Source organism: Mus musculus, chromosome 18 (genome assembly GCF_000001635.26).
Source record: "Mus musculus strain C57BL/6J chromosome 18, GRCm38.p6 C57BL/6J".
NCBI classification, from domain to species: Eukaryota; Metazoa; Chordata; class Mammalia; order Rodentia; family Muridae; genus Mus; species Mus musculus.
In genome coordinates, this window is record NC_000084.6 from 35,583,928 (window position 1) to 35,598,609 (window position 14,682).

Below are 14,682 nucleotides of genomic sequence, written 5' to 3' on the forward strand. Positions count from 1 at the left end.
TGATTTTGCTTGTGTCTGTATATTATGTAATAATTACTAGTCTTTTGCTATGACAGACTTTCTGGCCAAAGCAACTTCAAGAAAGAATAGTTTATTTTTGTTAAAAGTTCAAAGATTCAGTCCAGCATAGATAGGAAGTAATGACAGTGAGAACTTAATAAAACTGGTCACGCCGGGCGTGGTGGCGCACGCCTTTAATCCTAGCACTCGGGAGGCAGAGGCAGGTGGATCTCTGAGTTCGAGGCCAGCCTGGTCTACAGAGTGAGTTCCAGGACAGCCAGGGCTATACAGAGAAACCCTGTCTCGAAAAACCAAAAAAAAAAAAAAAAAAAAACTGGTCACATCACATCTATAGTCGGGAAGTAAAGAAAGATAAATGCTTCCATTCAGATCACTGTGTTCTTTTTATTCAGTCAGGAACCTTAGGCATTTCATGGGATGGTATGACCCACATTTAGGGTGGCTATTACCACTGCAGCTGACCTGGTCTTAGATAGATATTACCAAATTAGAATCAGTATTAACCATGTATACTGCTATACTAGGCTTTAACATTTCAACTCCACAATCAAAATGTCTCTTTGCAGGAAAAGATCCTATTCTCCAGATGGAAAAGAATCTCCAAGTGATAAGAAGTCCAAAACTGATGCTCAGAAGACTGAGAGTCCAGCTGAGGGTAAAGAACAAGAAGAGAAGTCGGGTGAGGATGGTGAGAAGGACACCAAGGATGACCAGACAGAACAGGAGCCCAGCATGCTTCTTGAATCTGAAGATGAACTGCTTGTTGATGAGGAAGAAGCTGCAGCACTACTAGAAAGTGGTAGTTCAGTGGGCGATGAGACCGATCTTGCTAATTTAGGGGATGTATCTTCTGATGGGAAAAAGGAGCCTTCAGATAAAGCTGTGAAAAAAGATCCAAGTGCTTCAGCAACATCCAAGAAAAAACTTAAAAAAGTAAGGTTTTATATTGGTATTTTAACTATAATACTAAATCAGATCAATTTTTCTTGTAGGTTTTTCTTTTTTTTCCAAACAGGGTTAGATAGATAGGTATCTCGGGTACAGTTCAAGATAAAAGTATTTAAAGAGGAAATTGCAATAAAAATATTTCTTTATAGCTGCAAAAAATGGTCAATTTTTTTTTAGATTTATTTATTATATGTAAGTACACTATAGCTGTCTTCAAACACCCCAGAAGAGTACATCAGATCTCATGGATGGCTGTGAGCCACCATGTGGTTGCTGGGATTTGAACTCAGGACCTCCTAAACAGTGCTCTTAACTGCTGAGCCAGCTCTCCAGCCCAAAAAAAGGTCAACGTGTAACAAAAGTACAAGAAAGATGTCAAACTACATAAACTCTTAATATTGTATATGTATTAAAATTCTGGTATTTTCAAGAAGCTATTAGCCATACTGGCATGCCCTTGTAATCTCAGCATTTTCATAGATTCAGAAATTAGAGGTTCAATGAAGTGAGACCCAGACAACTACTAAGAAAAAGGTATGAGTTTGAAGTTCACCAACTCAAGTACCTTTAACCATTTAAGTTATTTTTTGAGCACCAGATGTAGTATATGCATTTCCAGGAGTGAGGCTGAACCAACCATATCTCTAAGTACAAGATAGCCAGGAAAACAGAGATCCTTACTTAGAAAAACAAAACAATGCTTTTTAGGGCTGAAGAGGTGGCTCATAGTATAGCCCGGTGGTGGTGGAAAACAAAACCTAAAATTAAGGGTTTGGGGGTTTTGTTGTTGTTGTTGTTTGTTTTAGTTTATGTCATTTTGGGGGGTTTTTGGTCTTTTGAGATGGGTTTTCTCTTTGTAACCCCTGCTGACCTGAAACTTGCTGTGAGGATTAGGCTGACTTTGAAATTAGATTGCCTGCCTTTTTGCCTCCTAAGCTCTGGGGACAAAGGTGTGTACCATCACTTACCTAGTAATATTCAATATTTAATGGCTTTTAAGGGAATTACATTAGAAAATCAAGGCTAGAGATGATGTTTACTACCAGTGTGCTTACTTAGTGTTCACAAAGCTCTTGCGCTCATTCCCCAGTACCACATAAAAACTACACAGTACCTCACACCAAAATCCCACCACCCAGGGACAGACAAGCAGGATCAGAAATTTGAGGTCACCACAGGATACGTGAAACCTTGTCTCCGAAAAATAAAAGGTAGCTGGTGTCTAGCCTTCATATTGCTGAAGATATTAGTGTAGCCTTTAATCCCCGCACATGGGAGCAGGAGGCAGGCCAATCTCTGTGAGTTCAAGGACAGCCAGTTCTCAGTTTCACAGAGAAACCCTGTTTGAAAACAAAGAATGGACTGACTTTCTTTCTTTCTTTCTCTTTCTTTCTCTCTCTTTCTTCCTTTCTTTCTTTTAATATTTGTTTTATTAATGGTGCTGAGTATATAGAGCCTTGAGCATGACACCTCTTAAGCAGGCTTTGCCACTGAGTTGCACCGTCCGTGGAATATAAATACTCTTTTTAAATATTTAAAGTGATGTATTTTTAATTTTTGTGCATTTATGCTTTGACTGCATGTGTGTCTGTGAATGTGTCAGGTACCCTGGAGACTAGAGTTACAGTTTAGATCTGTCATTTGGGTCCTGGGAATTTAACCTATGTCCTATGGAAGAGCAGTCACCATTCAACCACTGAGCCATCTCCAGCCCCGTTATAAATATTCTCCAATGTTTTTTTCTTAGATGAGTCAGGCTTTTCATTTGATGACGTATGAGTGTTGGTGACCCTCCTATTATGTTGCTGAAGCTTGGTAAACTTGTTTCTCTATAGGGTTCTCTAAAGGCTGCACATTAAACACTTGACCACTGAGCAACAGCCATAAACGTTTATCTTTAATTTTATAACAAGTTAAAATTGGCCATAATTAGTACTTTTAAAAAAATATTTGTTTATTATTATATGTAACTACACTGTAGCTGTCTTGAGACATACCAGAAGAAGGTGTAAGATCTCGTTACGGATGGTTATAGCTGCTGGAATTTGAACTCAGGACCTTTGGAAGAGCAGTCTGCTCTATCTATCTATCTATCTATTTATCTATCTATCTATCTTTTTAATGTAAGTACGGTGTAGCTATCTTCAGACACTCCAGAAGAGGGTGTCTGATCTCGTGATGGATGGTTGTGAGCCGCCATGTGGTTGCTGGGATTTGAACTTTCAGAAGAGCAGTCTGTGCTCTTAACCACTGAGCCATCTCTCCAGCCCCTAAGTAGTACTCTTAAAATTAACCATCCTGCCATTCCATACACTATGGCCAGTAAACCTGTTTGTTTGTTTGTTTGTTTGTTTGTTTGTTTTTAAGACATTTAGTATAACAGAAAAACTATCTTCTTAAATCTTAAAGATTTAGAGTAAAACAAAAGCCGGGCGCAAGCCTTTAATCCCAGCACTTAGGAGGCAGAGGCAGGCGGATTTCTGAGTTCAAGGCCAACCTGGTCTACAGAGTGAGTTCCAGGACAGCCAGGGCTACACAGCGAAACCCTGTGTCAAAAAACCAAAAAAATAAAAAAAAGAAAGAAAAGGAAAGAAAGAAAGGAAGAAAGAAAAGAAAAGAAAAGAAAAGAAAGAAAAGGAAAGAGATTTATGGTGCTGAGGTTTTATACATGTTAGGAAAGTGTACTATATTTATATCTGATTACAAAAATGATGATGGTTTGGTTGAAATTAAGGTGGACAAGATTGAGGAACTTGATCAAGAAAATGAAGCTGCATTGGAAAATGGGATTAAAAATGAGGAAAATACAGAACCGGGTGCCGAATCTGCTGAGAATGCTGATGATCCAAACAAAGACACAAGTGAAAATGCAGATGGCCAAAATGATGAGAATAAGGAGGATTATACAATTCCCGATGAGTATAGAATCGGACCATATCAGCCTAATGTTCCTGTTGGTGAGCTTTAAAGATTTTTCTCGTCCCCTTTTCTGTTTCTCCCAACAAACTTATTAAAATAAGACTTAAAAGTTGATCTTATATAAGCTCTGATAGTGTATAAAGTTATATCCCCTGGTGAATTAATTTTATTTTTTTCTAACACTGTTCTATATTTTTTTTTGTGTCTCCTAATTTTGTATTATGTTACCATTCCCACTGTGTTCTCTCCTCATAATGGTTTCTAAAATAACACATTTCTTTTTGTTTTGTGTTTGTTATATATTCTTGTCTTTCATTTTAAGACTAAAGTTAGGTGGGATCTTGAATATCAGTTAAGTAAAACAAAAGGGTAATGTGATATTGTTGGTATTTTTAGTTTAGGCCATACTGGAATTCACACATGTTTTCTGATTCAAATTATATTGACAGGAAAAAAAGATTTGAGACTAAAATTTAAGTTTACTTAATTTGTAAGAATGTATGTTTGTGTTTCTAGGTATAGACTATGTGATACCTAAAACAGGGTTTTACTGTAAGCTGTGTTCACTCTTTTATACAAATGAAGAAGTTGCAAAGAATACTCATTGCAGCAGCCTTCCTCATTATCAGAAATTAAAGGTAAGGCTGAATATAAGAGGAGACTTGTGAAAACTAACAAACAATATACTTTACAGAAATAAGTGAGATACAATGTGTGTATGTCTCTGGACCCAGCATTATGCTTTCTCATTTTTCCAAAATTGCCTGGGCTTTAAGGAGTTTAGCGGTTTTTACAAACTTGAGTCTCTTTTCATTCAAATGGTTAAGCAAGGTTTAGTGTTGCCACATATTGAATATGCCTAATCTGCCAGTTAAAAATACTTCAACATGGGGCTGGAGAGAAGGCTCCAGTGGTTAAGAACACTTTCTGTTCTTCTAGAGGTTCTGAGTTCAGTTCCCAGCAACCACATGGTGGCTTACAACCATTTGTAGTGGGATTTTATGCCCTCTTCTGGTGTGTCTAAAGAGAGCCAAAGTGTACTCACATAAATTTTTTTAAAATATTAAAAAAGAAAAAACCTCCCAACAAAATACCACATCTAGCTTAGTAGCAAAAATAAATTGTTATCAGAATGTTGATATACTTAAAAATATTGTGCAGTTATATTTGGAAGATTAGGGAGGTGGCTCAGTTGTTAAACTGCTTGCTGTGAAAGCTCCCCAGAACTTGGGCAAATACTTGTAATTCTAGCTGTCAAAGATGGAAATGGAGGAGGCTGGTAGTAAAACCAGCTTTACCAGCAAGATTTGGGTTTGATTGAGAGGCCCTGCATTAGTGAATGAGGTTGTAGGCAATCAAAAAAGATTCCTGATAACCAATCATGTACTTAAAAATAAAATTACGTATAAGAGATATAGAGATACAGCTTAGTGGCAGAGTTCTTGGTAGCATGCATAAAGTTCTGACTTTGAAGCACTAAAAAGAAAGAAGTAGAAAAAAGATACAATTAACTACCTTTGGACTGGGTTTCATGGGGCCTCATCCAAATCTGAAAGCTCTAAAGCTTCTACTCCTAAGTGTTTCAAACAAGAGAAACTCTGCCTGTATAGCATTCAGTTATCTCAGCACGTTTTCTTTAACAACTGGTGGATAATTGGTAGCCTTGTATTTTAATGAATAATCTGTCCTTTGTTTTATCATTTTTTGTTGTTTACAAATGTATCTTTTTGTAATCTATGTTTCCTGACATTATGGTTATAAGAAAAGAAGGGTTATTTTCAGTACTAAGAACCATTTACTTTGGGCTATATGGCATCAAAACCAGTGTTGTTACCTAGAAGGGTACACTTTATGACTAAGTATTTCCTTCAGTATTGAGAGAAATGTATGAATCAGCTGCATTAAAAAGTCAGTAGACAGTTTATTTTCCTCAAATTGACACTTGACCTTTTTGACACTTAACTAGATGTTTTGTGGGGTTTTTTTCCTTCTGTTTTTTCGTTTGTTTGTTTGTTTTCATTTTCTTTTTAAGGATATAATGGCTTTTAACCCTCTCAATCTTCAATGACCAATCTTAAATATATTTTAACCAGAAACAAGCTGAAATCCTTTTAAAACATTCTTCATGTTCCCTTAGAATCTGTGTCAAGAAATTATACATTAGAGATCATAGGTGGTCCGTCACCTCTGTTGTAAATAAAGTCTTATTAGAGCACAGTCCATCATAGCCATGATCTTTCAAGTATTGTCTGGCTCTTTTAGGTCAGTGAAATTGTTAGAGCAAAGATAATCTAGCTGTTTCTTCCTATATGAATTCTCATTTCTAAAAGTTAGGGTTAATTGCACATTGAAATATCCATTTTCCACATTTGCCATTTTTTTTTCATGATTATTGTGTCCTGAGCCAGTTTAGTTTTGTATGTTAAGATTAACTCATTTGTAAAATATTAAAGTGTTAGCATTAAGTCCTTAAAGTTGGACTGGATGTTGTATTTTATAATTGATACATATTCTAGGTGTTTTTTAAAATTACTTAGTCTCTGTAATTCTTTTTCCCCCTTCAGAAATTTCTGAATAAATTGGCAGAAGAACGGAGGCAGAAGAAGGAAACTTAAGATGTACAAGAAGCTTAATTCAAAGAAAACGATGGTTCTTTGATTTTAATGTTAACCTTTTTTAAAATACAATACTGATAGTTAGAAAACTACTGTACACTTTTGTTTTAGTGGAAAATAATAGATGTCTGTTGTGTTTAAGTGTTATAGCAAAAAGTACACATACGGTTAAGTTAATGAAAATGTTTTTGTTTCATCCGAGTGACAACAGACAAAAGTACTTCCTAAAGATTGACTGTTGTAAGCTATGGAAAACAACTTGCACCACTAAGAGAAAGATAACATAGAACCATTCAGAAAAATGAAACTTAGTAGTTTGAGGCTTCAAAGAAATGTCAACTTCTGATTCCATTCAATAAAGAACAAAACCAATTGTATTTTTTTTTACTTTTCATCTGAAACATTCCACATTTTAATCTGAGCCTTGCAGACTTTTCATTTGACTTTGGAAGCTGTTTTGGTTGCATTGCATTTTTAGAGAACTTCATTCATGTGAGATTGGCCATTCAATTGCAGGTGCAGTTTTCTTTTAATGTCATGCTGTTTAGATGATAAGAAATATTAAGAATTGGCTTTAGATTTGTAATTTTTTTCTCTTGAGTTCCTGCTAGGTTTTATATTCTAGTAGTCAATGTTATTTCAGTGAAATGTAAAAATATTCCCGTTCTCTTTGACCAGTATTAATTTCTTGAGAACCTATTGCCTGTCACTTGAATCCTGTAGCTGTCATACATCTCTGGTATAAGCAACATTTGATTTTTGAAGTGTGTAAACCATCTATATTTTCAAGATGTAATTTTACATTTCTGCATTTCAAAACCAGTTTGGCCATAATTCTTGACGCACGCTTCTAATTCATGTACCTGCACATGTGACCTTTGTGAGCAGAAATTTGCATGTATAATCTGTGTTTACTTGTAACTCTCTGGTTATATACTGCTTATATCTGTGGATTCAAGTTACTGAAGTGAATACCAATAAAAAAAAAAAAAACTTAGGTCATGTTGATTGGTTGGTTAAACATGTTTGGATGTTAACCAAAATATTTGTCCGTTGTGGCTTTTTATTCACTGTTAAATTTTTATGCATGCTTTAACAAATTATTCTTAAGTCTATATTGGTGTTCTAAAAACTACTAAAGATTTTGGTTTAGAGCTGATGGACTTCTTGTTCTTGTTACATAACTAAAAATGAGACTTTTTCTTTAACCTTACAGTTTTAAATCTGAGGATAAAGAAATTGCAAAAGTTCAAATTCAGAGATATCTGTGCCTTTAACAATAGAATTAAAGTAGCATTGGAAAGATTCGTCTTGTCGCTGCTTCAAAATCAAGAAGGAATTTTTGCTGTGTTGAATAATCTGAAGACCCAAGAACAGCTTTAATTTAAATCGGTGACAAATAGTAATTGTCTTTCAAACACTCCGACAGTTGTATTTAAAATTATAATTTAAACATATTGTTGGGTAAAATTTTAGTAACATGCACAAAAAATCCTTGCTAATCTTTAGTTTTAGCTGTTACTAATTATATGCTTTTGTAAATTCTTTTTTCCTTTCTTTCTTGCTTTCTTTTTTCTAATCTAACAGCAACTAAAATAAATTGTGGATAGGGCCAGTCATGGTGGCATATATCTTTATTCCCAGCACTTGGGAGGCAGGGGCAGGTTTGCCTTGAGTTAAGAGAACCTCCTGGTCTATAGGGTTCCAGGCCACTTGTCTCAAATGCAAACAAATACGCAAAAAAAAAAAACCAAAAAACTGTATATAAAAATGAAAGCATGATATCCATCAGCATTGATAGTTTATGTTGTATGAACTATTGTGTGAATTTAGTAACTTGAGGAATACTTTGAACAGTTTTTCTTGATTTGTGGCTTTAAGAAATCGGGTTTTATCGAGGTGATGGTCGTATAGGCAGGTGTGTAGACCTGTGTGACTGAAAGTTCCAAAAAGGTAAGAGAGCAACCCTATCTTGGAAAACAAAAACAACCGAAAAAAGAAAAATGAAATCATGTCTACTTTGTTTTGGTTGTAGTTTTGATGGTGTTTAGTTCTTTTATTTTGTTTTGTAAATAAGCTGCTTGTGAGGAATCTGTAGCACGATTTTTTAGATTGTTTGAAACAGGGTTTCTTAGTATAACCTCAAACTGTCCTGGAATTGACTCTAGACCAGGCTGGCCTAGAACTCGCAGATGTCCAACCCAGTGCTGGGATTAAAGGCATGCCTACCACTGCCCAACTTGGCAATGGTTTTTTACTTTTGAGAAGCCCCATATGTCAAAAGTATACTCATAATGATCCCAGAACTCAAAATGCAGACAAGATCAGAAGTTTAAGGCCATCCTCTGGCAACAGAAGGAGTTGAGTGCAGTCTGGAATGCAGACCCTGTTTTGCTACTATTTAAATTAGAATCCTGCCCAAACTTCTGTATACCTGTTCACATGCCTGCTTTCCCCAGATGTAGTTCATGGCTATAAAATAATTGTTTATTTTTACACCTGTTACAATGTTGAACATAATTTCCTGGTGTTTCAGCCTTTAGTCTTATTATTTTACAAATGTAAGTGAAGGTTTTAAGAGATACCCTGAGTTTATTCTTTTTTTTTTTTTTTTTTTAAGATTTATTTATTTATTTATTTATTTATTTATTATATGTAAGTACACTGTAGCTGTCTTCAGATGCACCAGAAGAGGGCATCAGATCTCATTATGGGTGGTTGTGAGCCACCATGTGGTTGCTGGGATTTGAACTTCGGACCTTCGGAAGAGCAGTCGGGTGCTCTTACCCACTGAGCCATCTCACCAGCCCCCTGAGTTTATTCTATAATCCCTTTTTATTCAATGCTGGAAGTTTGAGTTTTCATAGTGTTCCTGTTGACATTTGTGTTACTTGTGTATCCCAGAAGTGAATTTTGTGCAGTAGATCAGCCCACTCTGGTACTCAAGAGAGTACAAAGTTAAGCTTCAGTCTGACCCCACCCAGCCTGAGCAGTGTAGATGGTCTGGGGGGTAAGAGGAATTTCTAGATATAGCATATGCCACTGACACTTTTGTATCTTATGTGAGAATATGGACACATGCACCTTTGTGGAGATCAGAGGAAAACTTTCTGGGATTATTTTTCTCCTGTTCATTCCCCAGATCAAACTCAAGTTGTCAAACTTATGTGGCAAATGTATTTAAGTGAGTAGTAACGGCCCTCTTAAGATTTATTTATTTTGCTTTTTTCAGGCAAGTTCTCACTAAGTAGCTGAAACTTACTGTGTAGACTGTGCTGACTTCCAAAGCAGAAGCCTGTGTCTGCCTCCCGAGTACTGAATTAAAGGCTTGCATGAGTATACCAGCCTTCTTTTAAGATTAGGGGGAGGGGGGATTTTCGGAGGGGAAATTAGGAAAGAAAATTTAAAAAAAAAAAAAAAGATTTTTAAGATTACTCATTATCCAGAAGGATGAGATTTCCTTTTTACCCTCCTTCTCCCTCCCATTTTTAATTATGAGTGTTTTGTAGTTCCAGTGCTAGGTGTTCAAAGGGCTTGTGAGTACTGAATAGAAGTACTCAACCACTGAGCTATATCCTCAACATTTTGAATGTTACTTTTTATGTTGATGTGACAAATGAGTGAGAGAATTGAGACATGTTTATATTGTTAAGCATTTTTCACAGTAAAGTTTTTGGAAGTTAAAATGTACAGACAGGATGGATGTAGAAGTGCATGCCTTCAATCAAGTGCTAGAAGGCAGAGGCAGGGGAATCCTTAAGCTTGAAGCCAGCCTGAACTACAGAGCCAGTTCCAGAGCTAAACAGAAACTTGACATTTGGAGAAGGATAAGGGGTTCTGGGCTGGTCTCTGGCTTTTAGAATCTATTATAGCTGGACCTTTCTCTTAAGATGAGTATAATCAACTGTAGTGTGGGAGTTCTAACCCAGGACTTTGTACACTCTGGGTAGGTAAGTGCAATACCTTTACAAGATTAGACTTATGATGTTGCAGAAGCATAGAGATTCCTACTGTGTAAGGATAGCTAGTTGGGTGATTTGGTTTTGGGGGGTTTTATTTGGGAGCTTTGTGGTTTTTGTTTGTTGTGTTGGGGATTGAACTCACTCCTCCAAGTAAGAGGTAGATTTGACTTGAACAAAATGCTGTGCCACTGTGTATGAAAAGTAAGGCCAGTTTGCTCAACTTGGCCAGGATTAAATCAGAAATGAAGATAACACTTGTAGTCCAAACTACTCAGATATCTCAAGTTACAGATGAAGAGCAATTTCAACAGCATAGTGAGAAAGAGAAAACTGTTTTTCAAGACAGTTTCTCTGTGTGGCTCTGGCTGTCCTGGAACTTGCTCTGTGGACCAGTCTGGCCTCTGCATCTGGAATGCTGGGGTCAAAGGCCAACGACACTACCACCCATCGAACATTTAAACGGAAGATTTTTTTTTTTTTGAATTTGTACTCTAAATTAGATTTGACTATAAATACAAGTTCCAAGCTGCTACTTACCTATGAAGTTAGGAATTGACCTCTATTTTAGATGTGTGTCCCAGACTGGAGGTATAGAGCTATCTTAAAAATTCTTGCTTAGCATGTTCAGTCCACAGCACTAGGAAACATGTTTGTGTCTTTGAGATCCACTTAAGTTGTAATGCCATGTGAACCCATGGAAGAGGTTGCAGTTCAAATACTTATTAATGTAATGATTTCTAATTTTCTGGTGATCATAGGTATCTGGCCCATTTTTAATCAGCAACTGAGCCAAGTCAAACTGGAGAAGTCAACTGTTTCATCTTTACAATATTGCACACATCATTAGTCATCACCTATCTATATTATTCAAATCTGTTATTCAAACTATGAATATCCATGTGTAAATCTCTTCTAGAAAAAAATGCTACAGAATTACCCATCACTTCAGTGACTAATGCTGACACATGCATTCAAAAGCTTCATTTAGGGGAGCATGAGTCACTCGGAAGGCTGTGAATGGGGACCATTACTAGAAATTTAGTAAGCCACCTATCAAGACCTTGTTTCCAAAAGATGCACTGAATAATGTTATCCTTAAGTTATTCAGAGATAGGCTTAGTAACTTCAGTGGTGGGGGTTTTAGGGTATATTGCCAAAATTCCACAGGATAAAAACACTTAGCTTTTTTTTTTTTTTTTAAAGATTTATTTATTTATTATATGTAAAGTACACTGTAGCTGTCTTCAGACGCACCAGAAGAGGGCATCGGATCTCATTACGGGTGGTTGTGAGCCACCATGTGGTTGCTGGGATTTGAACTTCGAGCAGTCGGGTGCTCTTACCCACTGAGCCATCTCACCAGCCCGACACTTAGCTTCTTATAACTGTTTTGAAACAAGGTTTTTGTTTGGGGTGTTTAGAGACCGGGGCCCTTGACTGGTTTGGAGCTCACTGTGTAACCTAGTCTAGCTTCAGCTCACAAACCTTTCTGTTTCTCATGACTATTGGGTTTAAAGGCATATTGACACCATCTTCGGGGTGGGGTGGGGTGGGGGGATTGTGTGGCTCAGGCCATCCGTAAGTAGCTGAGGATGTTAAACTTGATCTAAACTGATCATTCTGCTTTTACCTTCCCAAATGTTGGTGTGTGCCACCATGCCCAATTTTATTTAGTGCTGGGTATCAATCTCAAGGTTGAGAATGTGGTAGACAATCAACTATTTAATCCAGGCTTACATGTCTTAGGCACACATTGAACTACTAAGGTATACCTCTGGCTTTGAGACAGGTCTCACTAAATTGCCAAGTAGTGCTTAGTAACTCATGATCCTCTGCAGCCAGGTTTAGAGATTGAGCTCTAATAGAGTGCATGCTAAACAAACACTTTTTAAGATAACTTTTTGCCTTTTATTTTGGTCTTTTAAGTGTCAGAGTTGGTCTTGCATTTGCAGTGTAGCCCAAGTAGGTCTGAGTTTTGTGTTCTTTTGCCTCCAGAATAGCTGAGATTCTAGATATGTGCCACTAGGTTTGCCTTTTTAGGAGTGTTGGGGTTAGGTAGCCAAATGTGTGGTGCCTCTTGTCTATAATCTTACCCTCAAGAGACCAAGACAGAAGGATTGCCATGAGTTTAGAATGAGCATGGATTACAGGGGTTTTTTTCTCTTTTCAGGGGGGAAAATGGGACTATAGAGATGACTCAGAGTCAGTTCCCAGGACCCACGTGGATGGTCATAACCACCTTTTAAATCCAATTCAAATACTCAGGTACCCACACTGATGTGGCAAATATATAGACATATTTTGTTGTAAGTAGCTCCAATTGCAGAATATGTAAAAATGTCTTGGTTTCTGTTCTTTCTACCGTAGACTTGTTTTTCACTTATTTTCCAGGTTCCTCACTCTTTGGTTTTGAGGTGCACATCAACAACAGTTTGACTTGTTTTCTGAGGACCAAGGTTATAGTTGCAGACCACTACTATAGTCTGCTAGAGTCTATCAGCATCCTTTGGACAAATCATGACAGTCTCTCCTCTCAAAACTATATATATGCCTGCTCAGCAGCAACAAAGTCAAATTTTCCCTTACAGTTGGCTATGATTGTGGGACTTCAGCTTAGTGGTTTGTTCACTTGCTTGCAGGCTAGGGGTTAAGATGAGAACAGTTTAGTATGCAGTTCTTGTTTTTTTGGGGGGGCGGGTGGGGTGAGACAGGGTTTCTCTGTGAGCCCAGGCTGGCCTTGAACTCAGAAATCTGCCTGCCTCTGCCTCCCAAGTGCTGGGATTAAAGGTGTGTGCCACCAGAGTAACTGAACTATGTTAGATGACCCATGTTGATTTCTATGGGACTTTAAACTGGCTGGAAAGAAATGGGAAGGAGTAGTGCACACACACCCTGTCAACAAATTGGCCGAGGGTAAAAATGCAATTTGAAGGGTGGTGAAGACAAAAGGGAGTAAGTAGTGCATTCTTACTACCACGTGAATGTCACTGGTGCTAAGACCTTGCAAGCATGGAGCTGGTTGCAACTATTTACAAAAACAAAAGCCACCGAAGAATTTGGTTGTTTCAGTGAGTAATACAAATGATATTTTTTTTTAATTTTATGTATGTGAGTACACAGACACACCAAAAGAGGGCATCAGATCTCATTACAGATGGTAGTGAATGAACCACCATGTGGCTGCTGATAATTGAATTGAGGACCTCTGGAATAGCAGTCAGTGTTTCTAACTGCTGAGCCATCTCTCCAGTCCCAAATGCAGTTTTCTAAGGATTAAAATTTTATTTCTAAGTTCATATTTCTAGCATCAGAGGAAAGACATTTAATGGGGTTCATATGTTCTCTTAAAAATATACCCAGATAATTTTTCACACATCTTTACCTTGCTTAGTGTTACTAGACATGGATCTTAGAACTAACCAGTGGTGATAACATGGAAATGTGGGCTCACTATGCTGAGAGGTGGTAATAAGCTTAAAGGGTTAGAAATTGGGTTTGGTTGGTTGGTTTGCTATGGCATGTTTGGATATCAGATACAAGTCTGTGCAATTGTGCTCTCCTACTTTAATGTCCTAGGAGTGGAAGTCGGGTCACAAAGCTCACACTGCAAGCGTTTTTACCCACTAAGACATCTTGCTGGCCTTTTTTTCTTTTCCTTTGGACAAGATCTCTTGTCACAAAAGATAATCTTGCGTTCCTGCTTCTGCTTCCACTTAAGTGCTGAAATTGCTGGTGTGGAAATTCTTTTGTCTTGCGTCTTAAAGTTTCCTGTCTTGGTTTTAAAAGAGGCTCTGCAGGCTGCATAGGAACTACCCACTGGTATTTTGCCAGTGTGTGAATCGAGTGCTATATGCCCCTGAGTTTACTTTTTTGCTTATGTCAGGATCTCAATATGACATTAATGCATAGTTCTTTGTGTGTGGGTGGTGTGTTTAGTCATTTGGATGTACCTTTTGGTGTATATACTTGAAGACAGATACGCATACCTTAGTTCCCAGCTCCCATAGCCACAGAATCACATCAGTCTGGTGGGGCTGGCAAATGAGCCACACATACCTCAAAGAAGTCAACAGAACTAGAAAAACCCGTGGTAGGTCTTTGCAGAACACCTGAATAAGAGCCACCGACCTTCGGAGCCGCGTTCTCTCTTGCGCCCTCTATTGGCCTAGCTGGGAAGCAAAGACAGAATGGGTGGGCGGGGCCGGCGGTGACGGAAG

At 37.6% G+C, this 14,682-nt stretch overlaps 1 protein-coding gene across 1 annotated transcript in view; it reads left to right on the top strand.

Moving 5' to 3' along the window:
• Positions 1-8,118, top strand: part of Matr3 (matrin 3) — a 29,888-nt gene extending 21,770 nt beyond the window's left edge. The window contains exons 12-15 of the mRNA NM_010771.6: positions 588-954; positions 3,704-3,926; positions 4,405-4,526; positions 6,453-8,118. Coding sequence (NP_034901.2) covers positions 588-954; positions 3,704-3,926; positions 4,405-4,526; positions 6,453-6,503 — 763 coding nt within the window. The 3' untranslated portion in view covers positions 6,504-8,118. The remainder of the gene's footprint in view (positions 1-587; positions 955-3,703; positions 3,927-4,404; positions 4,527-6,452) is intronic.
• The last annotated feature ends 6,564 nt before the right edge of the window (positions 8,119-14,682 follow it).